Source organism: Diceros bicornis, chromosome 18 (assembly GCF_020826845.1).
Source record: "Diceros bicornis minor isolate mBicDic1 chromosome 18, mDicBic1.mat.cur, whole genome shotgun sequence".
Classification (NCBI taxonomy): Eukaryota; Metazoa; Chordata; class Mammalia; order Perissodactyla; family Rhinocerotidae; genus Diceros; species Diceros bicornis.
Window position 1 is genome coordinate 7,985,733 of NC_080757.1, and position 25,137 is coordinate 8,010,869.

At 47.6% G+C, this 25,137-nt stretch overlaps 1 protein-coding gene across 1 annotated transcript; it reads left to right on the forward strand.

Moving 5' to 3' along the window:
- The first annotated feature begins 10,094 nt into the window (after positions 1–10,094).
- On the forward strand, positions 10,095–24,503 carry PIRT (phosphoinositide interacting regulator of transient receptor potential channels). The gene is made up of 2 exons (XM_058559703.1): positions 10,095–10,230; positions 21,270–24,503. The coding sequence occupies exon 2, from the start codon at positions 21,298–21,300 to the stop codon at positions 21,709–21,711; it is 414 nt and encodes a 137-aa protein (XP_058415686.1). The 5' UTR covers positions 10,095–10,230; positions 21,270–21,297; the 3' UTR covers positions 21,712–24,503.
- Positions 24,504–25,137: the final 634 nt, after the last annotated feature.

Sequence of the window (25,137 nt, forward strand, 5' to 3'; positions counted from 1 at the left end):
CCTACGAGGCAATCACTAAACCGCATTAGTTCAGCTAGAGCAATCCCCAGAGCCAGGGCAGCCGTGAGATTATAAAACATGCCCAAGCAGAAACACAGCAAATAGCAGAAATTGCAGAGAAGGCTTTGAATTTCCACAGGAGTCTAGAAAAATCTTACCTGGATATCAGGAAGCAAGGAGATCGAAGGCCATTTTGGGACTTTCAAAGGCACTAGCTATCTTTAGATTTGGAGAATCCCAATCTCACATTATGTTAAACATTTTAAACTATACCCACATTGAACATCATTTAAATACAATGGTGTAAGTGTTGAGTTGTGTTTTAGCATACTCCATGACCTAATGTTGCCTTGGCAAAGATTTAATTCATATATTTTTTCTGTGTTTTTTTTAGACATTTTTTTAAATCTCAATGATTTCTGCAGGCCCTGGTAAATCTTGCAGGGCCCTGACACAGGGGAAGGCCCTGGGCATGCATCTACAACGCCTAAAATCCACCCGTCTGGACTGGATGGAAAGAGACGGTGTGGGAAAGTCACTGTTGGCGAAGGCAGGGGTCAGGCTCCAAGGTTATGTCCTCTGTAAATTTAGGGAGAAAATGCAGAACATCACAGCTATTTAATTTCATCATTATTCTTAGGACAGGGGTCCAGGATGCTACCAACACTGGCTGAAATTGTGTAATCCATTTTGAGAACCTCACCAGGGAGGACAGCTTGACTCAAAGAGGCCCACAGAGAAATTAGTGCAAAAGGACAAGTGAATGTCAATTAAAACCAGCAATTGGCTTTGCAGGATGGAATGGGGACTTTATGGGCTAAGCAGAAAATGTCCATCCTTTAGGGATGTAATCCATCGCAGCAGTCCTCCTCAAAGGCCTCATGCGATTCTCAGCACAATAAATGACCTCATTAATTAAATGGGTTAATACTTTCCCCATGCTCTCCTTAATTGCTATTCTGACTTTCAGGAGAAGAATTTTCAAGCGAAATTGAGCACCCAGAGCCTCCAGTAATCAATGCCACAATAAGCCCTGCGTGCTTTGGAAGCGATTACAAAGATAACTGCACAGGATGTGCTACCCAGCTGGTCTCCACCTCCTGGGGGTCCCTGTGTGAGTCCAACTCCTAAGAGCCCTGCCCAGCTGGCTTTGTCCACCAACCCCAGGAGAAATCCAAGAAGTTCCCTCATCATCATCTTCTCCCTACAGGATATATTTTCTTTTTATTTGAAGACATGCTCTATTTTCATTTTATTCATTGAGTTCATATTACCTTTGACTCTGTTCTAAGCACAAGGGATAAAGCAGTAAATATAATAAACAAAAGTCACAGCTCCGTGGGGTTTACAGTCCACTTGGTGAGTTTCTTCTATGACCTCGTTTGAGTGTTTGTTCGTTTGTATGAGGAAGTGTCCCTTTTCTGTCATCTGCTGTCATTACCCAGCATTTACCCCTGTTGAACTTCAGGACGGGATCCTTTCTCATTCCAATCTGTTTCTCCAGTGCCTAGGACAGTACCTGGCACACAGAAGTCGCATCATTTAGAAACTGAATTTGGCTGTAACAGAGACCCTACCCCAAAAAATACACCGGTTTAAATCAGATAATGATTCATTTTTCCCATTACTTAGTCCAGAAGTAGGAAGTACAGCGCTGTAGTAGTGTCTCCACAATATCCTCAATCCACGATCCTCCTCAATATCCCCGAGCTCCTTTTGTTTCCCTTCTGATCTCTTCACTGCTTGGTTTCATCCTCAAGACATCTTCATTGCCCCCAGATGGCCACTGCAGCAATAATAGTCCCACTCACAGTCCAGACAGTCAGAAAGAAGATGGTAAAAGGGCAATAAGCCAAGCGTATTAAGAAGATCTGGAAGCCTGACCCTATGTCTTCTCCGGATTTCATTATTCTAAAATGAAATGTCTCATGACCACACCTTTCTTCAAGAGTGTGATAATTTTAAAATATGTCCATAAGTTCTTGGATAAACCTCCTTTTGAGAAGTGGAGGCTAATTTCTTTACCCTTGAGTGTGCACTGTGCTTAGGGACTTATTTCTAATAAATGGAATGTGGCAGGAATGATGGTGTGTGACTTCTGAGACTAGCTCACAAATGGCATCATGGCTCCTCCCTGGGATCACTCATTCTGGGGGAAGCAAGCTGCCATGTTGTGAGGACACGGAAGCAGCCCTAAGGAGACGTTCATGTGTGGAAGACCTGAGGCCTCCTGCCAATGACCAGCATCAGCTCCCAAGTCTTTTGGAGCTAGAAGTGAGCCGCTTTGAAGGCATATTCTCCAGCCTCAGGCAAGCCTTCAGATGATTTGCCAACATCTTGCCACAACTTCATGAATGGCCCTGAGCCAGAAACATTCAGCTAAGTAGTTCCCAAAGTCTTGACTCACAGAAACGGTGTGGGATAGTAATTTTTTATTGTGCTAATCTGCTAAGTTTTAGGATACTTAATTACACAACAATAGATGACTAGTACAGAGGGAGACCATGAAATACAGATTTGGGTCATAACTGTGGCAGAGACTGCTAGTTTTCCACAAAAATCCATTTACCACTTCTTTGAACACATGGCTAGACTACATTTCCCATCCTCTCTTGCCATTGGATGTAGCCACGTGACTAAGTGCTATCCAGTGGAATGAGAAAGGAAGTGATATACGCTTGACCAACAAAGCCTACACATGCTCCTCCAAACATTTTCCCCTTCTAAACTGACTCTTCTTCTGCCATCTCATTGCAGATAGTAATGACAAGGCCCTGAAAGATAGCAGACCCACAAGATCGAAGGACCCTGTGTCCCTGAGTAACCAAGTGGAAAAAAGCTGCCTTGACAAGCTAAGTTCTTACCAAATATGGTCATGAGAGCATGAAGTAAATTTCTATTATGTTGAACCACTGAAGTTTTGGAGTTTTATTTTTATCTCAGCCTAGACTATTCTACCAAATACAGAAATATTTCTGCCCAAACACAATTGCAATTGTTAGAAAGGAAGAGGGGTTAGTCAGCAGACCCTAGAAGTTTTTGCCACAGGAATAGTCTGTGAATGATTCCCCAGTGAATGAATATATGCATTGTCTACTGGCCTGTGTGCAGAGGGATATCTGTCTCTAAGACTATTCTAGGTGCACTAAAGCATGGAGAGATGGCGCGATCACCTGAGCTCAGAGTGCCTAAACCCTAACCACCTCTATTAGGAACTCCTTGCTGAAAAAAGAGAGGGCACCCTGTGTCCATTAGCAAGGCTTCTTTAACCAGACATGGCAAGATGTTGTGGGGCAATGCTTGACCTCAGTGGACTTTGAGGTCCTCTCTCACCAGCTTTGTTTGAGGGTTTCCACTCAGTGAGAACCCTGAATTTGAGGCTGATACCTTAGGAAATGAAGGAGGGGTATTGGAGATTTAGGGGCCTGCACCTACCTCATTATCACTCCCAGAGGCACCAAACCCTAGACAGCCCGGGAGCCCCTCTTTCCACATATTCTAGAGGGAGGTGACTCCTGAAAGAGGAGGGAAAAGGACTAGATCCTTCTGTCCCCTTGGAAGGGGTTATCTGTTGACAACTGTTTACACCTATTTATCTGTCCATCTCTCCCACAAGACTGTCAGTCCTCCGAGGGCAAGATCTTATTCACCTTTGAATCACCCATATGCCCAGCCTGGCACACAGCAGGTAGTCACAACTGTCTTTTGAATTTAAAAAAAAAAGGGACGGAGAGAGGAAGGGAGGAAAGAAATACATCTGATACATCTGATTCTCCCTGTGGTGATGAGGTCAGCCGAGGGAATCAAGCAAGGCAGGGAGACCCTGAGCAGGCTGCCACACAAGCCCACACTAGACTTCATCAAGGCCCCATCCTAACTGCCCAAGGCACAAGAAGGTACTGCCATTTTTAGCAAGAGAAACTGGGACACAGTGTAAATATTAACAAGAGAATTGCTTAAATACATTAGATATCATTTCTTTAAAATAGTCTCCATTTCCAAAATTCTACAATACTAGTACTATAAATAGAATACTTGGTTAGAACACATACAAATTTTAGATTGGATTCCTTATATTCACTACCAAATGCTTGGGAATTCATAAAAGGAGAAACTGAAAAGTGTATGTTCTCCCATAGCCTGTTCCCTCTGTCTCTTGGTCAACACCGCCATCACCAACTGTGCCTCTTAAAGCTGCATCACCTCCACCACCACTGCTACCTCCACCTCTCCCTTCACCACCACCACGTCCATCATCTACACCTCCACCTCCACCATCACCTCCGCCTCCACCTCCACCTTCACCTCCACCTCCACCTCCACCACCCCCTCGACCTCCACCTCCGCCTCCACCACCACCTCCACCTCCGCCTCCACCTCCACCACCACCTCCACCTCCACCACCACCTCCACCTCCACCTCCACCTCCACCACCACCTCCACCACCACCTCCACCTCTACCTTCACCACCACCTCCACCTCTACCTTCACCACCACCTCCACCTCTACCTTCACCAGCACCTCCACCACCACCTTCACCACTACCTCCACCTCCACCACCTCCACCTCCACCACCACCTCCACCACCACCACCACCTCCACCTCCACCTCCACCACCACCTCCACCTCCACCACCAACTCCACCACCACCTCCACCTCCACCTCTTCCTCCACTGCCAAAACCTCTATCTCCTCCATCATTTCTTTTTCTGGCTCCTCTCTGCCCTTCAAGGCTCATCTTATCCATCACTTCCTTCCAGAAGCCTCTCCGTTCCATCCTAGCTACCACTCTAGGCCAATCTGTTTTAAGATGATCCTCCTTTGTAGTCTCAAAGCATAGCACAGACATATCTGTGTTATGAAGAGATTTTCCTTCTGGACTGGAATTGTTGGTTTAGTTGCCTTCCTTTTGCCATCTAAATCATACAGTTCATCAAAGTCATCTCTTTATTTTCAGTGCCTAGTCTAAAATATGCCTAGCATATAATAGATCCACAACAAATATTTGATGAAGCAATGAATACATAAATCTTTTAAATTATTCAAAAGCTAGAAAGACCTAATTCTTGGAAATTTTGAATTGTGGTGACCATTTTTGTGATATCATATTTATCAGCAAAGAGTGTGAAGTTGACTCTTCCCACGTCACGTCCAGTGTTGATTACCAGGCCAGAGACCGATTGCTGGGCAAGGAGTGACGAGGAATCACTAGAGTCCACTTCAGATAGTAAACACTACCTAAAACGCACCACCAGATGGCAGCCTCACCCAAGAAGCAGGCGGCTTCTGCCCTTTGACCACACCCCACCCCAGGCAGCGCAGGTCCTGGGCAGAAGACCACTGGACCACCCAGCCCCAGTTCAGCTCTTTCCAGGGACTCGGACCACCCGAGGAGGAGGGCCGTCCTGGCAGGCATTGATAGCCCTTGGAACCACCCCCCAAAAAGACGTTCTTTCCTCCCTACCCCACTCTCACTTGTCCCTGTAAACTCTATCCGTCTTTTCATCCTTCAAGTCCCCAGCTCCCCATCCCCTACCCCCACATTATAAAATTCCTGTGGCCCACGTGGTCCTCCCGATTGCCCCAGACAGGATCCCGCCCTGCTGCCGTCTCCACACCATCTGCTCAGTTAATATGTGCCGAGAAAGAAAGGGGCAGTATGTCCTTGAGTGTCCCCCCAGAAAATTAGGACATCTTGAGAACTGTCACATAGGAGAGGCAGAAGCAGACAAAGAGAAAGAGAGACAGACAGAGACAAGGAAAAAGAGTCAGAAGAGACAAGAAGAAAGAGAAAAGCAAAGATGGAGGTGGCCGGAGAAAACGCCTCAAGAACGTAACGCTAGGACCCGTGTGGCTTAGAGAAGAGACGCTGGACCCAGCCAGAGAGACCAGTCAGGGAGACACCCTTACTTAACTGAGTCAAGCGGACCAACAGAGCCAGACCAGGAGAGACTTAGGGCCGTAGAGCCCTCTCTTGGCCATGGCACCGGACAGGAAAGGAAGGAGGCAAAGGTTAACACGGAGGGCAGCAGGTGGAGGTGGTGCTCCTCCCTGGGGCAGCCTGATTTGATTAACTGCTTTGCATGACTTTCCTGGGCCCTGGGAAACCAAAAGGCTGCTCATCCCCATTAGAAGGGCACGTAGGGCCTTATGAACCAAGGGGGCCTCCTCTCCCCCACATCCACCTAGACCCCTGGGCTGGAGCCCCTCCCTCCAATAGGGAATGGGAATCCCCCTTTACTTCCTCTGTCTCTGTATCTTGCTCTACCCTTGGGCACAGTCTGGGACAGAAGCAGCATCACTGCGGGGGAGGGGGAAGTAGCAAAAGATTTTTTTGTGTTTTCTTTTTTAAATAATGAGCTGCCAGGATGGTTATTAGACTATGATAAAAAAGACATTGGAGCAAACAGTGTGAAAGACAAAGGTGTCACATAGCACCTCTCCGTAGACTTGTAGTCCCCACAGCCACTGTGCACCCTTACCTGCTCCCCTCCCTTGCTGGCACCCAGCCCAGGCTCCATCTGCACGGTTAGCACCCAGATCCCCTCTGGACTGGCACTGGCAGGAGACACCAGGGCGCCGTGGAAATTCCTGCTCAGGGAGACCCCCTCTGAAGAGGACTCGGAGTTCGGCAGTTCATCTGAGCATCCCTATTTGTGAATCCCTGGGACTTGATGTGAGAGGCAGAGAAGGAAGGATGGAAGTGATCTCTGCCTTCGGAATCTTCAGTCTTGGTGATCTGTGCCGGCATTACAACTGAGAAGCCTACGTACAATACGGCCCTGCCTGTGTCACAGGGTTGCTGCGAGGACCGAATGGCAGGCAGACAGAAGGCTTCTATAAATTGTCAGGTACCTTGTGAACGTTCACTTGGCCGTTTATTCCAAGTGACTGGGCACCTCTTCTGGGCCAACGCACTGTACTAGGATCCTGGCTACAGCGGAAATCTAGACGCAGCCCTTGCAGAATAGAGGAAAATGTTAAATGACACCATGTGGAAGCAGCCAGCCAAGTCCAGTATGTGGGAGTTCTCTAAGTCAGATGACCTGGTACCTTCAATAACTAAATCGTGTGAACAGAGGAGGGAGTGGTTGTGACGGATGGAACGATGCTGGGAGACGCGGCTACTAGGAGTACTGGCTGGACATGTTTGGATCCTGCTTTATGGAAACCTGACCATAAAAAAGATGCTTTCGAGACAATCAGGGACATGAGAGTGTGGAACAGGTATCAAGAATGTGGAATGGGTATTAACATTAAAGAATGTTTAAATTTCATGTATGATTATAATGGCATTTTAGTTGTTATTTAAAAAAGAGGAAGGAAGGAGGTCCTTGTCTGTTGGAGATACTCATCTCCACTTGCAAGGATTAACTGAAGAAGAGAGATTTGCTTTAAAATTCTCAAAAAAAATGTAGGAGGGAGAGAAATGAAAAAGAATGAGCATTGATAATTGTTGAAGCTGAATTGGGGATACATGAGGATTCATTAGATAACTTCTTTTTCTATTTTTCCATATGTTTAAAATTTTCCATAATAATTTTTTTATGTAAAAAAAGCATTCCAAGGAGTTTGGGGACTGTGGAGAGGGGGGTAGACAATCATCAAGCAGCGTAATAGAGCAGAAGAGCCACTGTGACCGACCCCCCCAGAGGAGGGGCTTTGAACCCGGGAGAGGGGGGTTCACGGAGGTTGCAGATGGGGTGAGGCCAGATTGGGTGGGTTAGTGAAATGAAGACGGGCAAAAAGGGCATTCTAGACGGAGAGAACTCCTGTGCACAGGCACAGAGGCTGCCAACGTTTCTACGAAAGTAACCAATGAATCCTGATTTGCTTGGAACTGATTGTAGCACTGAAAGTCCGTGTTCCCGGAAACCTGTAAGTCCCGGGCGAACCCAGATGGCCGGTCACCCTGTCGTACCATTGATGCATGGAACATAGGACTCGCCCGGTAAAGGGCAGCAGAGCTGAGCTGGAGGAGCTGCGAGTACAGGATGGGGAATTGGGCCACTCTGAGTAAGAGGGCCAAAAGCCTCCCCCAGGCAGTGTTTACTGCCCCTTCCATACCACAGCAGCAGCAGAAGCCTTCCCCCCAGGACATTTGGAGTGACTGCCCAGGGCCCCAGCTGGCTTCTCATTCCTCCTGCTAAGTCTTGGGAGGGAGGAGCCTGCAGGCAGCACAGCTTCTACCCTGGAGACTTTCTCCTGGACCCCAAATCCTCCCCCTAATTTGCATATATACATATGTAAATATAAATGTATGTTATATACATACAATGTGTAGGAATGTGTATATATGTATAAATATTCATTAAGCGCTTGCTATTTGCATTTTCTTATTTAATCCTCACAAAAACTCTCTCAGGTAGCAATGATCAATCTACTTAAATGAAGAAGCTAAGACTCAGAGAAGTTAAGTAATTTGTCTAAGGCCAAATATAAGGATAGCAACATATCTCACATACCTACCTCAAAGAGTTGTGTGGGGGAATAAATGAATAATTGTATGCATAAACTACTTAGACTAGTGCCTGAAATGCAGAAAATATGAAATAAGGGTTTGTCTTACTGGTGGGCATTTCTACACTACACTGCCTTGCCCTGTGGAAGGTCGGGGAGAGCACAGAAGTCTGAACTTAGGAAAAAATAAATTATTTGACTATTTGCATTGCAAAATAATTCACCCTAGGGTTTCTTCACAAGCCAGGCCATTTGATTTAACAAACTGATTTGAGCTAAAGGCAGAGGCATCTACAGCAGAGCAGCAACATCCTCAAAAGCCATCCAAGTCAGGTTCCCTGGGAGGTTCATCGCCACCTCCTCCTCCCCATTTGGCTGAGCAGAGAATGCTCAGCTTTCACAGAGGAGGACATGGGAAAAGCTCGGTCAGCTTGATCCCCTCACAGCAGCCCAGTGGCCAGGCTGGCCCTCCTAGCTCTCTGCTTCTCTGGCCATTTATCACACATCAACCTCTGCAGAGCCTTCCCAGTCTGGAAATGTCTCGTTCATTTCAGAGGTATGGAGATCAAGATGCCAGAAATGGAAGAATCCCACTCCTGCCCTGGCCTTCTGCTTCCCCGTTCACTCGTGGGAGATCCTCCCCTATAGACCACAGAGGAAGCCCCCTAGTGTCTGCTACCAGTAGCAAAGACCCTCCCTCACCCGGTGGCTCACAACCAGGGAGAAGCAATGGCTTCTCGAATTCTCAAGCTAGTGTGGAGAAGGGCAGGGCTAGTCTGGCTTTCAGGCTCTTAGGGAATTTTGTTGGCTTCAGGGCACGCATCCATCAGCATCGTGAAAATGGCAACTCAACACGTCACACACAGCTTCCCAAGCACAATTCGCTAAGCATTTTATGGAGGTGGAAACCCCTTCCCCCCATTACAGTGATTTTTATCATTCTCTTCTCTTCACCGTAGCAGCAGGCGTCGGTGGAAAAGCCACAGGGGCATCATCAGGAGAGACAGGAGGAGCAGGGTGAACATGCTGTGTTGCCTACAGTTCAGAGATGTCTGGTCCTGGGGTGGGGCGGGGCCCTGTGTGCTTGTCTTACCTTCTGCTGTGGGATCCTGGCAGTCTGTCACATAGGGTGCCCACCCGCAGGCATTGGGAAGTTCCCAGAGGTATCCCTGCCGTCTTGGACCCAAAGGTGTTGAATAAGTCTACTCGTGCCCTCCCCAACATCCAGAACAAGTAGAGCTCCCAGGCCTTATTGTCAAGGCCTGCATGGAACAGAGCTAGCACAGCCTCTTAGCAATCTACCCTTTGACAACCCATCACCACCACCATCATCACTGCACATTCCACCACCCCAGAAACTCCAGGTCTTCTGATTTCTGCGCTTGGGTGAGGAGTAGCAGCCCTGCCCAGACACCACCCTAATGCACGTCTCCACCAAAACTTGAAGACAGCCTGCAGAGGAACTTCATTAATTTTTCACAAGTCTCGTCTCACAGTGGCTGAGCAAGGCTGAGACAAAGCCACATTCCAAGTGCCTGTGCCAGCAGCCTGCAAGGGGTTAACCAATTAGCCCATATCCTGGTGAGCTCATCCCCACTGGAGTCTGCTCAGTGGCTGGATTTGCAGCACACACCAGCTCCTGGATGGGGCCGGGGAGGCTTTCTCTGGCTGGGATGAAGAACTTGAACAGAAACTCATTGCCGGCTTCCTCCCTGTGTGAGCTGTGTGTGATTCCCTGGTCCACCACCCTCCCCCAGGACATCAAGGACAGTAAGTAAGGAAAGGATCTGTTCCCTCGGCCCTTCCTTCCATTTCCCTGGAGGAACGAGCTGGTTTTAACTTTGCTTTTGAGTGTGTTGAGTCTTGAACTGGAATTGGAAGGCAAATAAGAATGACAGGCAGGGAGATGGGGCTGTGCCTTGAGAGGGGGCGAACCAGCTGGGGGGGACTGCCTGGTGAGAATCGCGGCAGAGAGTGGTGGCAGGGGAGGAGGGGGCTGCCCCTGCTGTGCACCTGGGAGAGGGAAATCTGTGTGCAGACAGCTGCTTCAGCCCTGCATGTATAGCATCTAGCCTTCAACCTTGGCAGCCACTGGAGGGAAGAGCTGGGCAGGGGACCACACTCCCAAACCTGGGCAGAGACAAGAAGAAAAAGCCAGACAGGGAAGCACAAGGCCGCCCTCAGATCCCAGAGTGCATGGGCGGGACCTCAGACGCAGAAGGTCCTCCTGGGCATCCCATGTCAGACCTCAGCGTCTGGCGATCCCTCCCTGCTGCAGGTGTGGCCAGCGCCCAGGGCAGGTGCCAGGAAAACGAGCTGCAGCAGGCTGGCTGGAGCAGGCTTCATCTCAGAAAGGGGAACGAGGCAGACACATATAAACATGGACAAGACATGTAGGGCGAACGTGTGCCACGGGACCCTACATCCAGGGTAAAGCAGAGCTATTTTCCACCTTGTTCCTGGGAAGGGCCTGGGTACCGGCTGCGTGGTGTGAAGAGGGAGGTGAGTGGCAGTGTCTAGGTTGAGTGTGATCTTTGGGGAACTTCCCTTCCTAGAAGCACTATGAGCAGGTGACAGATGGGTGGCTGTGCTGTGGTGACAGCAGCAGCATATTCAGAGACTCTCTGGCCTCTAGGTTATCAGCTCAGGCACTGGGCCCCACTCACCTTATCAGAGGGATGGGCTCACCAACTGAGTGTCTTGCTGAGGGAAGGGCAGTGACCAGCATTGACAGCGGGGTAGGGCATTGGTGGAGGCTCCAGTGGGGAGAGAGCAAGATCCTCCACATCTCAGGAATTTCAAAAACAAACCCACACTTGGGTCTTTCTCAGGAATAATCAGTTGTGTTATTTCTGCCACTTGCATTTTGCAGCCTGCCTCCCCTCTTCTCCCACCAGAAGACCCTGCTTTCTGGGCATAGCCTTCCAGCTGTGAGGCAATGTGTGCCTTCTCTCTCTGCTTTCTGTCCTTGCTATTCCCAGAATAGCCCAGTTCCCATGCGGGAAGAGAAGCTGGGGTAGGGGCGGATAACTCCAGGCCCAAGCGTAGCAGGGCCTCTTATTAGGGTTGCCAGGTACATTACAAGGATGCCCAATTACATTCGAATTTCTCATAAGCAACAAATAAATTTTTGGTATACATATGTCCCATGCCATATTTGGAACATTTTTATATGAGAAAAGCATTCATTGTTTATCTGAAATGCAAATTTAACTGGGCATCTGGTCATCTTATTGGCTAACCCTGGCAACCTGTTCATGTTGATGGTGTTCTGGCACATTCAAAGGAGGATGGAGCCAGAGAAGGGCTGGGGAGTGAGTGTGGAGATAAAGATGTGCCCGTATAGAGTCGGTGGGACGCTAGGAAGGAGGGTAGTGAAGAAAAAGAGAGGGAAAAGGCCGGGGCTCCATCCTTGAGAAAGCGTGGTGCAGTATATAAAAGACCAGGGTTCCGGGCAGGCAGCGCTGAGCCTCAGTGCCCTTAGCTGGAAAGAGGGAATGATAATAAGAGTACTGCCCTCGTAGAACCATGAGGATGAAAAAGACACTCCAGAATGGTGACTTCATGTTGCAATGCTGGCCAGGTTCTACCCCGCCATACCTCAACCGGAAACTGGAAGGAAAACAAATCCACAGGAGTAAGCTCTACTTCACAAACCACCTGCAAAGCCCTCTCTTGCCTCTCCTGCCATAGCTCCCTGTTTGTTGAATCATTTAACAAACACATGCTGAGTCCCTAGTCTCAGCAAAGTGCTGAGCTACTAGCTGGAGAGCATGGGAAGGTGAGGAGGCCCAGCCCCAGCCCCTCAGGAATCTGGGAGGGAATGAAGAACTTCCAGTCCTATAAATATGGACCCATATCTGCTCATCTCCGGGGCAATCATTCACTGATTTCCCTTTCAACCACCATTCCCGTTAAGTGGTGCATTTCAGACACTCGGGAATCTCCCGGAGGACTCAAAGTATTTAGTGCTTATTATCTCGGACACTCATCGTTGCTCAACAGCTTGCATGATCCACATACCCCACAAAACCATATGTTGGGGGATGAATATCTGAGCACGTGAGAAAAAGCCATAATGTTCCTGCCAGTTCTCCCCACTCTCATTTGAGACATGTCTTCACTTCATTTGTCAGCGACACCACTGAGCGAGCAGACGCGTACACCAAGTGAGGAAACGTGCCCTCCCTGAGCTCCTCTGCTCAGGGAGAGGGACATTGTCTCAGTCGAGTCTGTAACTCTATGCCTACCAGAGGACAAAACACAGGAGTTGCGCAAAAAGTGTGTGTTGCAGTGTTGGTGAGCACTGTTAGCTGAGGATACAACCTGGGGATACAAGACCAAAAGCCAAACACTGAGAAGATATATGTAAGCGGGGTCTCTAACAAGTGGACAATTACAAATACACAGTAGATAAGCAGACCAGTTCTAACGAGATTAAGAGACAGTCCCTTCTGGATACATCCATTTGGCCAACCAAACCCAGTTTTTGCTCTGCCCAGGTTCCTGCTCCCCTGAAAGTCTGTGTTTTCCTTCAAAGGATGGTATCTTTCCAGAAACAAGGTGAAAAAGGTGAAATTCTTGTTCATTCTCTTTCTTTCTCTTTCCGCCTCTCTGTCTCCCCATCTCTAGCTCTAGCTCTCAGGTCCATCTCCATCTCCATGTGCATCTCCTGTCCCCAATTCCCAGTTTCTCCAAGAGGCATTTGCTCTTCCTCTCAGGATCTCTTCTTCCTCAGAATCAGTGTCACAGTCTCTCCTGTAAGAGCCAGGTGACTCTCTCACCTCACAGATTCTCCTTGAACGTCTCTGCCCTACTCTGGGGTCACTTCGCCTCTGCCCACACCCCTATTTTCTGAGGTAATGGTTTCCTGCCCACACCCCCACCCTGGCTCCCCATGTTCCATCATACGGCGTCAACCATTATCAACATTCTGGCTTTCTTGGTTTAGCTGTACTTCCATCTGCTCCCCACCCTGACCCACTTGATTATTATTGTTAAGATTTTTGCAGTCCTTTTTTGTGAGGTGTAATTTACACACATTGAAATGCACAAATCTTAGTGTGCCATATTTACAAATAGATCCCCCATGTAACCCACACCGATACCACGAGATACACATTTCCATCCACCCCAGAAAATCCCAGTTAGTTCCTCTCACCCTTACAACCACTGTTTTGAGTTTTATCACCCTACGTTAGTTCTTAGAAGGTTCTAGAATGTCATATAAATGGAAATATACAATATATGTACTCTTTTATATCTGACTTCTTTCACTCAGCATGTCTATGAGACTCATCCATGCTGTGTGTGTATCAGAAGTTCTTTTTTGTTGCTTAGTACTATTCCGTTGTGTGAATATACAACTCTTCATCTTTTCTTCTGTTCATAGGCATTTGATTTGTTTTCTGGTTTGGGCTATTATGGATAAAGCTGCTATGAATAGTCTTAAACAAGTCTTTTGTGGACATAGGTTTTCATTTCTCTTGGACAAATAAATATCTAGGAGTGGAATTGCTGGATTAAAGGGTAGGTGTATGTTTAACTTCATAAGAAACTACCAAACCTTCTTCTAAAGTGTTGGTGCCATTTTATGTTCCTACCAGCAGCGTAGCAGAGCTCTGATTATTTCACATTCTTACCAACATTTGGAATTGTGAGATTTTTAAATTTTAGCCATTCTAGTGAATGTGTGACTGTATCTCATTGTGGTTTTAATTTGCATTTTTCTGTTGAACATCAGTGTCTAGCATTTTTTCATGGGTTTCTTGTTTATTCATCTTCCTTTATAATGGATCTGTCTAAATATTTTGCCCATTTTTAAAACTGGGCTGTTTCTTTGTGTTTTTATTAATCAGATGTAGTAGTTCTTTACATATTCCAGATACAAATCCTTTGACAAATACGTATTTTGCAGAATTTTTCTCCCAACCTATAGCTTGCCTATTCATTTTTTCTCAGTAGCTTTTAATGAGCAGGAGTTTTAAATTATGATGAAATTTAATTTATGGATTTTTTTTCTTTCTTGGTCATTGCCTTCTCTGTCCTAAGAAATTTTGCCTGCCTCCAGGTCACAAAGATATTCTCCTATATTTTCTCCTAAAAATTTTAAGTTTTAGTTTTTATGGTCAGGTTGTGTCCATAATCCTTCTTGAATTAATTTTTGTTGATGGTGTGAGGTGGGGTCAAGTTTCATTTTTTTCCATATGAATATCCAGTTGTTCCAGCACCATTTGTTGAAAGGACTTTCCTTTCCTCATTGAATTGCTTTGGTGCATTTTTCAAAGATCAGTTGTTCTCAGTTATTCTTTGGCTTGCTGGGCTAGTTGCTAGAGATAGTGGTCTGACTTCTTAAAAGTCTGTCTGATAGATAGCATGCTGGCTTCCTGGTCTGGTAGCTGAGGATAATGGGTTGGTTTTCTGGGCTGGTTGCTGCCCAGATTGTGGGTAGGAGTCCTATTTTTACATATGGTCTGGCTATTGTCCATCTTTATATTCAGTTTCTCATTTATTATAAACATTTGCAAACATAAATAAAAATAGAGATAGTCATATAATGAACTTCCATACATCCGTCACTTAGATTTAATAATTTTTAGCATTTTGTCGTATTTGATTGAGAGTTTGATGTTTTCATGTGGGAATCGTGGCATCATGACATTTCATCCTTATTTGTTTCAAGATGCATCTCCATATCTAAAAAGACATTTTCCTATGTGTCAACAATATGATTATCATACCGAATACAAATTTTAAATCCTTAATGTCATCTCATACCCAATCCATGTTCAAACTTCCTTAAAATTATCCCAAAATGTCTGTACAACTGGTTTGTTCTAGTCGGAATCCAAAGAAAGGAACATATTGCATTTAGTTATATATTTTGATTATCTCTGTTTAAATATTTTATTGATGTTTCAAGTACACACAGAAAAGTAGTCATATCATGAGTATACAGCTCAAATAGTACACACCCATGTAAGCAGCTGTAGCCAAATCAAGAATCAATGTTACCAGCACCCCGAAAGTCTCCATCGTGCCCCCCTCCCTGTCACTACCCCCACTAAAGACAATACTCTCCTAACCTCTACTAGCAATGATTGTCTTACAGGTTTTTGAATTTTATGTAAACAGAGTCTCATTTTATGTAAATTGAATTTTGTGTAAGTGGAGATGTGTCTGGCTTCTCTTGGTCAGCATCGTATTCAGAGATTCATGCATGTTTGTCTGTGGAGCTGTCATTCTTTCCTTCTCATTGCTGCATAGTCCCAGACCAGTGGCACCAGCCTGCAGCCTGCCCATCCCTAGTTGTGCCCACTAAATCTTCGTCCTGACACTCCAAATGCGGCCTCCAGGGGAGAAAGACCTATCCTCCCTTCTCAAATTGCTGGCCAGAGGGCTGAGCCAATATTCAAATCTGTGGTCAGTCCCGGAGGCCTGGCTCCTCCACAGGCCCAGCCCCTCAGGCCTCAGGTCTTGTCCACTTCTGAGGTGTCAGGGACCTTAAAGGAAGGTGAGTGTGTTTGTTTATTGGGCTGCTGTGACACATTAGCACAAACTTCGTCACTTAAAACAACAGAAACCCATTCATTCTCTCAGTTCAGGAGGCCAGAAGTCCAAAATCGAGGTGTCGGCAGAGTCGGTTCCTTTTGGAGGCTCTGAGGGAGAATCCGTTCCATGCTTCTCTCCTTGCTTCTGGCAGCTGCTGGCAACCCTTGGCATTCCTTGGCTTGTAGAGGCATCGCTTCAACCTTTGCCTCCTTCTTCGCGTGGTCTTCCCTTCTGTGCGTCAAATGTCCCTCTCTGTTATAAGGACACGAGTCATTGGACTAGTCTATTTGAGGATGATCTCTTCTGGAGAGCCTTACCTTAATTACATCTGCAAAGACCCTTATTCCATATAACATCGTAGTCTAAGGTTCTGGGTGGACAATTGAACCCATTGCAGGGAGTGAGGGATCCTCTGAGGCATTCAAACCAAGTCCCAGAAACTTAATCCAAACCTGAAAACATGGTTCTTCTCACTGGAGCAGCTCCCCGGGTGTCACCTCATCCCTCACAGAGCAGCAGCGGTGGGTCTGAGTCTCTTCGGCAGCTGCCAAGGGCCAGGCGGAGTGCCAGGCACTGTGGGGCAGAAGATGAGTAAACCCAGCCTCGGCCCTGAGGCAGTTTGCAAGTGAGGAGGGAGGGAAAGGCCAGCGTGGAGCAATAGTTCTCCCCCAGATCAATTTTGCCCCCCAAGGGACATTGGTGATGTCTGGAGACATTTCTGATTATCATGACTGGAGGGGGGAATGTGCTGCTGGCATCTGGTGGGTAGAGGCCATGGATGTTCCTAAATATGCTGCAGTGCACAGGACAGCCCCCTGTAACGAGGAATTATTGGACCCCAAATGTCAGTAGTGCTGGTGTTGAGAAACTCTGGTACAGGAGAAAAATAGAATCTTTTAAGACTTTAATAAAATGTTATAATAAAACTCATACTGCCCCTGAGTTGGTGATTTTCAGGAAACCTGGATTCTCAGAATTCAACTTTGATTCATCACCTGTGGACCTATCTAAGATAGCTTAAGAAGTCCTTTAGGCCCACTTCTTCATTTTACAGATGAGGAAACAGGAACAGAGAAAGAAAATAATTATAATAGTAACCGGGGCCATTTCTTGAACCTTTATAATGTGTCACACAGTGTAGTAGTGTTTTATGAAATTTGATGATCACCACAACCCTATGAAGCAGATACTCTATTATCCCTATTTTATACATGAGGCTAGTAAGTCTCAGGGAGGTTAAGGAAACTGCTCAAGGTCCTACAGCTTATAAGTGGCAAACTGGGTTCAAACAGTGCTCCCTGTGATGTCAAAGACCTGGATCTTTCCATCACACACACACACTGCAAGTAAGTTTAGTGACTTGCTGGAACTGTGACGAGTGATTCTTCCCCATACTGTTCATTCCACAGCCCAACCCTGCCTGCCCCCTTCTGTTTAGAGCTGCTCCAGCCTCCTGCCTCATGAGAGAGAGGGGGCGGGGAGGGAGAGAAAAAGAAAGCTCTCCCTTACTGCGGGGAGGAGAACTGCTTTTCCTTCCGTCACTGCCCAGAAAATGAAGCCCTACCAGCCCATTTGCTCTCCCAAAGACCCATCCCTCCTCCTAAGTAAGTCAACTAAACTAAAGCTTCCCATTCTGTGGGATTTCATGAACTATTACAATTAGATAGGTAATAGATAGATAGATAGATAGATAGATAGATAGATAGATAGATAGATTGATAGATAGGATAGATAGATAGATAGATAGATAGATAGATAGATAGATAGATAGATATAGATAGACAGACAGACAGATGATAGATGACATCTACATAGGATGCCAACTTTTTATCTTGGCAAGTACAGATATAACAAAACCAGTGATCATCCTCCACCATGGTCATTTCACAAAGTGAAAAATATTCCAATGCCAAAAAAAGAAGGAAGGACATAATCCCAGAGTAAAAATAGTCCTTTAACTTAAATAAATATAACATTATGAAAAAGCTACAACAGTGTTATTTCTGTATTGTATAGTGAATCACTCTACAGTTACTTATCTTTGATCCATATTCAATGAGAGTTTAGTTTACTGCAGGATGGAGCCCCAAAGTGAAAAATGCAGAGATTCTCATAGTTGAAGAACCCTCAGAGTCCTGCCATCGGGACCACCCCTGGTCTAGTGCGAGGAGCTTAATCTGAATCCCAGCACAGCCACATGTGAAAGGGTGGGGGTGGGGGGCTTTGGCCACATTCCTGAATCTCACTGGGCCTCAGTCTGCCCTTGTAAGGTGGAGATAAATGAATGATCTCCTCGCAGAGCCAAAGAGTATATGTTAGGTGCTTCCAGCAAGGCCCAGTTAGTCCCGCCTCCCTCTCCCTCTCAGAATCCAGGTGTCCATTATCCCTGGCAGTGGTCCCCGCCTCTAGTTGCACATTTCCTGTTCATGACGCAGTGGCCATCTTATACCAGACAGCAGCTCTCACAGGAGCAGGTCCTTCCCCCATCCAGCCCAGCTCTCCTCTGGCACAAATGAGAATCGCTGGATTCCTACTTCTCCATCACAACACCTCCAGCACCTGAAGGCAGCAAGCCCTTCTGCCCTGAGTCTTCACTACAAAGTGGTGGACATGGCTACCTAGAGAGAAGATCCACATAAGAAACCAGGGTGCAGACACCAACACAAGCTTCCCGGCCAGGGTTGTATAACATGATTTATAATCTCTGCCCTACTCCCTGCCCAGGGGTAAAGATCACTTTAAAAATGATTACATGGCTTATGCAAATATACCACAGGATCGAAAGGGAAGTGAACACCTGTGCACCTGTGCTTACAAAAGCACATCCATCACATTTTTCAAAGTCTTTGGAAGCAGAGATCCAAATATCCTCTCTCTAGATGAGTGTACATGGATGCTAATATCTGTATTCTGAAGGCACGGCAACTTTTCAATTCCTATTTCCTCCCTGTCAAAGGGGAGGGATCTGTAACTGCTTGTTCTAAAAAGTGGGACAGTGGGAGCACTTGTCCAGTGAGCTGCTGTGAGGCCTGGAGGGGTGGGGGTTGAGCGCGTTAAGCTTGATATTAACATTGTAGGACGTGTGGGTGGAGAGACCATCCACTAAAGGACCCTTCTGTGGGTAGAAGTGCCCTAGTAAAGAAGAAGCGGCAGGTTCGAGTGTTGGCCTGGGAGCCGCCAGCTTGAGACAGCATCTCCTTCTCCCAAGCTATCTTTCCCAAAATGCACCCCCCTCCATATTTGGGTCTGACTAAAATCTATGTGGGGTGGGGAGAGGGAACCCATCGTGACTGGGCTGAATAGCCCACCTTCCCAATAAACTTTTGCCGTGGAAAGAAATCTCTCCCATCCCTCTCATGAAGAAGGATATTAGAAATGCTGATTTGTGGGGTCTGAGGTTGCCAGGCAGGAAACACAAAAGAAGAGGTCAGAGGAAGAACCCCGGCTACCTGGAGGAGGGAAGGGAGTGGAAGCCAAGGACCAAAGGCAGTTAATCGGAGGGAGAAAGAGCAGAGGCTGGAGAAAGGCTGCTGGAGGAAGGTTCTCCCAGGCAGGCAGGGCCTGCAGAGAAAAGTGGGAGGGCTTTTGGATTCAGGATACGGGAGGAGAGGGCGGCCGGCGTGGGCCCAAAGAGCACCGACCACCTGTGCTCAGGGCAGGGGAGGCACCAGGCTCCCGCTGGCAAGAACCGAGCTTGTAAAAGGGGTGTTGTGAGGAAAGCTGGATTTGTCCGTGGCGACCGTTGGTAGGGAGGGAGGGAGGGAGGATGAGAAGGAGGTAGGGAAGGGCGAGGGAGAAAGGAGGGAGGGAGGAAGCAGAAAGGAAGTTGTTTACTCACTTACTCATTCAATTAAAGGTACATAGAGTCTCTAGGGTCCAAAGCACTGTACTGAACCCTTTGGAGACAACTCCAAGATGAATCAGCAAGGTCTTGGTGAAAACCTCCAGGCAGGGCACCTGAGCTCTCGGCTTCCCCTTCCTTCCACACACACAAAAGTATCTAATATCAGGAAAGTATCTAAAATCAGTCATTCATATCTTATTGCCTTATTGCAAATATAGAGGCATTTGCACTTGAACCCACATTTCCAATTATGGAATGAAAGGTTTTCATCCCACATTAAAGGACTTTGAGCTAACTCGGCTCTGGTGGAGAAGTATTTGGCAGGTGAGCAGCTCTGAAGATGCTCCGAGTGGGTGACCATCTACCTCCCCGACGTGGGGACCAGGGGATGAGAGAGCTCCGGTGATGGAGAGATGCACAGGTGGGCTCTAGATGAGAGATCAGAACAGGGAGTCAGGCTTGGTGCCATATCTTTACAGGCCTAAGAACGGGAGGGTGGGAATCTGACTTGATGTCATTCATGTGGTGGGTGGGGAGAGGCATTTAGATATTGGAATGTCATTACTGTCCTGTGCTGACAAAGCACATCAAATCCCAGGCCGCACTAGAAGATGTTCTCCGGCCCAGACACAGCCTGGCGGTTTAAGAGCAAGGGTGGACTGGGTTCAAGTCTAACCTCCAGCAGCTCCTTGCCCTGTGATGAGCTGCTTCATCTTGCTGAGCCTTAGCTGTCTCCTCTGTCCCATAGAACTAATGCTTAATTCACAGGGTCATTGTGAGGTTTCAGTGTGATGAAGGAAGTGTTTAGTGCAGTGGCTGGTGCACACACATGCACACAAGTGTTTAGTGCAGTGGCTGGTGCACACACATGCACACGCACACACACATTTTTGTATAAAATATCACTACTCTGATAGGCAAACAATGCCATTTCTGGGCTGCTTGCAATATGCCAGACGTTGTTTCAACGCATTACATGTCTTAACTCATTTAACTCTTTTGAAAACCCTATGAGATAAGTAGTATTATTATCACCATTTTATAGATAAGAAAACTGAGGCACAGAGACATTAAGTAACTCACTCAAGATCACACAGCGAGAAAGTGGTTGAGTCTGAAAATAAGATGCCGTTTAATAAACTAAAACCTTTGTTAGTTTTTTAAAGGGCACCACTGTTCCCTGTTTAGAATACTAAAAGCAATTGATTAGAATGATATTATATTTATTTCTCACAAGAAAAAAACACACCAGCTTGAGTAGTTTCTTATTTATGCGGATCTCATCTGATTTTCCTTTTGGCTTCAGCACAAAAACCTTGTATTGCCCTCCCCTGAGAGCTAGCTGGAGAAGGATGCTGAAAACAGGAAGGGTGTGTGAGTATTCAGACTTCGCCTTTGCTTCTAACTGTTGCAGGTTACCAGGTGCCGGGGCCTGAGGAGCCATGACAATGGAGGCTCTCCCCAAGGTCGTGGAGGTCGACGAGAAGTCTCCAGAATCCAAGGACCTGCTGCCCAGCCAGACCGCCAGCTCCCTGTGCATCAGCTCCAGAAGTGAGTCTGTCTGGACCACCACCCCCCGGAGTAACTGGGAAATCTACCGCAAGCCCGTCGTCATCATGTCCGTGGGCGGTGCCATCCTCCTCTTCGGTGTGGTCATCACCTGCTTGGCCTACACCCTGAACCTGGGTGACAAGAGCCTTAAGGTCCTTAGGATGATAGGGCCTGCCTTCCTCTCCCTGGGACTCATGATGCTGGTGTGTGGGCTGGTGTGGGTGCCCATCATCAGAAAGAAACAGAGGCAGAGACAGAAATCGGTTTTCTTCCAGAGTCTCAAGTCCTTCTTCCTGAATCGCTGATGGCAGCCTCACCCTCTGTCCTCCCCATCCCCCTACCACCTCAACCCGGAGAAGGAGATCTGACCAACATTCAACATCCCTGTCTCCTTGGTGGGGTTTGCCATAAAACTGATCCTGGCAAACCCTCTTCCTGGCCCTGTGGGCAAGAGAGCTCAGGGCTCCACTCTCCATGTGGCTGGGGAACATTGCTGGATGTATCTCATTTAGTCTCTCTGTTATTACTTAGATCCTGGCCACAGCCATCCCCTTTAAGGCCCTCATTCCCTGCCCATGCATCCAGGCATCACTCATCTAACTCTCTCTGCCAAGCGCTATGCACGTTGGGAAATTCCTTGGGGTGCGCTGTGCCCCAAGGAGAACCTCATGTTTACATATCTGAGTGCCTGAGCTGGATTCCGCATTTGCATCCTTCTAGAACCAAAACTGACCAACAGAGGTCCTTCACGAAAGAGAGGGGAGGCTGAGTTCTGACCCATTGGGTTTGCCAGTCCAGCTCCCTTCGTGGGCAAAATACTGACTTGCATTACAAGAGACCAGACAAGTCACAAGTATGAAACATTCCAAAGAGTGACAGTGAAAGATGGCTGGGGAAAAACACTTTCCAAGAATGCACATTCCCCTAGACCTGGCTCTGGGAGTCAGCCAGCAGAGGAAGTTCAGTTCCCAGTTGTATAGTATCTACACCGGAGGCAGTGGAGTGGGCCAGGAGGTGTCACAGTTTCCCCCTGACCTTCTACTCCTTCTCCTTGACTCCTCTCTCCACCAAACTTGCCAATTAGCCAAAGACAAGTGCACGTTGCCCTAACTTCCTCCTTCCCCCCATCTGCAGTTCTAGAACAGCAAGATAGACAGCTGCAGAGGGATTCTGTAGGATTGTTCTCTCGTTTACCACCATTGAGAAACAAAACCAAGAAGATCAAATTCCACATTTGAATAGTATGTAGGTTTCCAGAGATGGAATTCGCTTTCGAAAATCCCCACTTCTGCCATCCCTGTCCCCACCCACCAAACAAACAAACATTTATTGAGTGCCCTGCTCTGGGCGAGGCCCGGGGTTGGGAGCAAAACAGACACGGTCCCTGCTCTCATCTTCTTTCCAAAGAGCTCCAGCCAGGCCAACAGGTGATTGGAATACCCTGTGCTCAGTCCTTGATTGGGAAAATGTGGGTGGGTGTGAGAACACGGAGGAGTCACCTAATGCAGACTTGGCAGAGGACAGAGAGATTGCTGGAGGCTGTCTCATCCAAACTGAGAACAAAAGGAAAGATAAGAGCAAAGAAGGGAAAGGAAAAGGATTTCAGCAGCAGGAACTGCCTATGCAAAAGCTTGGGGAGAGGAACAGGGAAACATGATAAAATTAGGAAATTGCATAGCAACTTCCCAACCTTCCAATGTTCCGTTTCATCCCCTCTCAGCCTGCTTTCTCCCTGCTTCCCCAAGTGCCTAGTGCAGCTTCTCAGGGCACATTGAGGGCCTCCTGGCATGTATGGTAGAGACTGGAAGGGTTTCCAGAGGGGTCACCAAGTGAGGTAAGCGCTCCCCAAACCTGGGGCTTCCTCTAACAACCAGAGGCCCTTAGATGGCAGACCAGAAGGGGTACTTTTGAGAAAGCTAGCCACCATGCTGCCCTGGGCCAGGCCTGAGGCCCAGTGGGGAGCACTTGATAATAAGGTGTGAAAGGAAGGCATCCTGCACTGTAACCATCATTGGCTTGAGCTGACTCCCTTCACTCCTCAACCTTCTGCCCTGCCCCGGTCACCATGGCAACCTTTCTCTAACAGGCCTCCAGGTATCTCTGTCTTTCATGGTGGTTCCATATGCAGAGTCAGAGCCTCACCTTGTTCCCTCTGCATCATGGGAAATTCCACAGAGGCAGGTACCTGTGACATGGGGACACACCCCTGCCTCACCCCTCTAAGGAGCCAGAGTTCGGGGAGGCTGTGGACTTTGAGCCTCTCTCAGACGGCCATGTCTTCCATTCAGACAGTGTGGCCGGGTCCTCTCACCCACCAGTGCCCTGCACACAGGAGGTCAGGACCAATGTTGGGGGTGTTGCAAGTGTTATGTCACTAATTGTAGTTCTAGTGCCTCAAGTGACAAGGCTTGCCGATCATTTCCCTTTCTCTGACATAAATGCAGACTCAATATTGGCCTTATAACATCACTCGCTCATTCCTCGATGCTGTCTTACATGGCAGCAAACGGGGTGGACTCCCAGCTAGCTCACTGGAAATCCACACTTCCTACGTCCCATTTCATCTGCCCAGAAGCTTGTAGTCCGGGCACAGCTGTGGGAGCAGGGCCCAAGTGGACGCTGCTACCATGTGTGTCTTAGTAGACGGAAGTCTGGGGACAGCCATGGCTCTGGAAGGTGTCCACGTTCTGGACTCACCTTGTAGTCTGCAGCAGTACTCACCCACATTCTCTGCCCCTCAAGCTACGTTGCTCAGAAAGAAAAATGAAGAAAGGCTCTGAGGAAAGATCCCCAAGCATCGTTCGATCCCACTGGGATCCCCCATGTGAGTGTGGGCCTAGGAGCATGCCAGCATCATGCTGAGGGGCCTTTGCAGAAGACTGTCACCGCACAGAAGCCTGGGGTATGACTGTGCCTGCTCTGTGAATGCAGCCCAGGCCAGATGCCACGTTTCTGGAAAAAAGCATCACCGCCATGACTCCTTTCATTCTCGTGGATCACAGGACAGGCCCAGCATCCACGAGTTTGGCTAACTGGATTGTATTATCTCACCCACAGCTACTCTGTTTGGGAGAGTCCGATATAATCTGAGTCCTAAAGGGATTGATATAATATTGAATTGTATTCTATTTAACAATGTCTGCTGTGTTTTCTGTTCCATCAGGAATTCCAAGGCTATCCACTTCTTCATGCGTCTGAAAGGCCCTCCCCCATCAGCACACCCCCTCCCCCGAGAGCTGTCTGGGAGAAAGGGGACAGTGTGGGTTTCATGCATGATTCCTCAGGTGCCTCATAGGAGCTGATGGCCCTACTCTGACATGCTGATGGGGCAGACAGAGCAGAAGCTCCTGTCTCCTTCCATCCCCGCAAGCCTAGTAGTGAGACCAAAAAAGGGATACGGAAAAATCCAGAATCAATCAGTGGTCTAGGGTGAGGCAGGAAGCTACTTCAGGGTCAGCCTGTCAATGTCCCCATGAACTCAGGAGAGCAAGCACAAGAAGGAGTGGCAGTTCAGCTCCCAGGACCTCCATGGCCTCCTTCTTCCTTCTAAGCCCTTCTCCCTTTCTCCTGGGCCAACCTCTCTGCTCCTCTAGGTCTTTAGTCCTGACCTTCTTCCTCTTGGCTCCCCACCAGACTCACCATGTCCTTGGCTTTCTGCTTGCTCTGGCTTGCTCTGTCCCTAGAGGAAAAAGAAAGAGGATGGTGCTGGGTCTGGCCAAGCAGGCAGTATT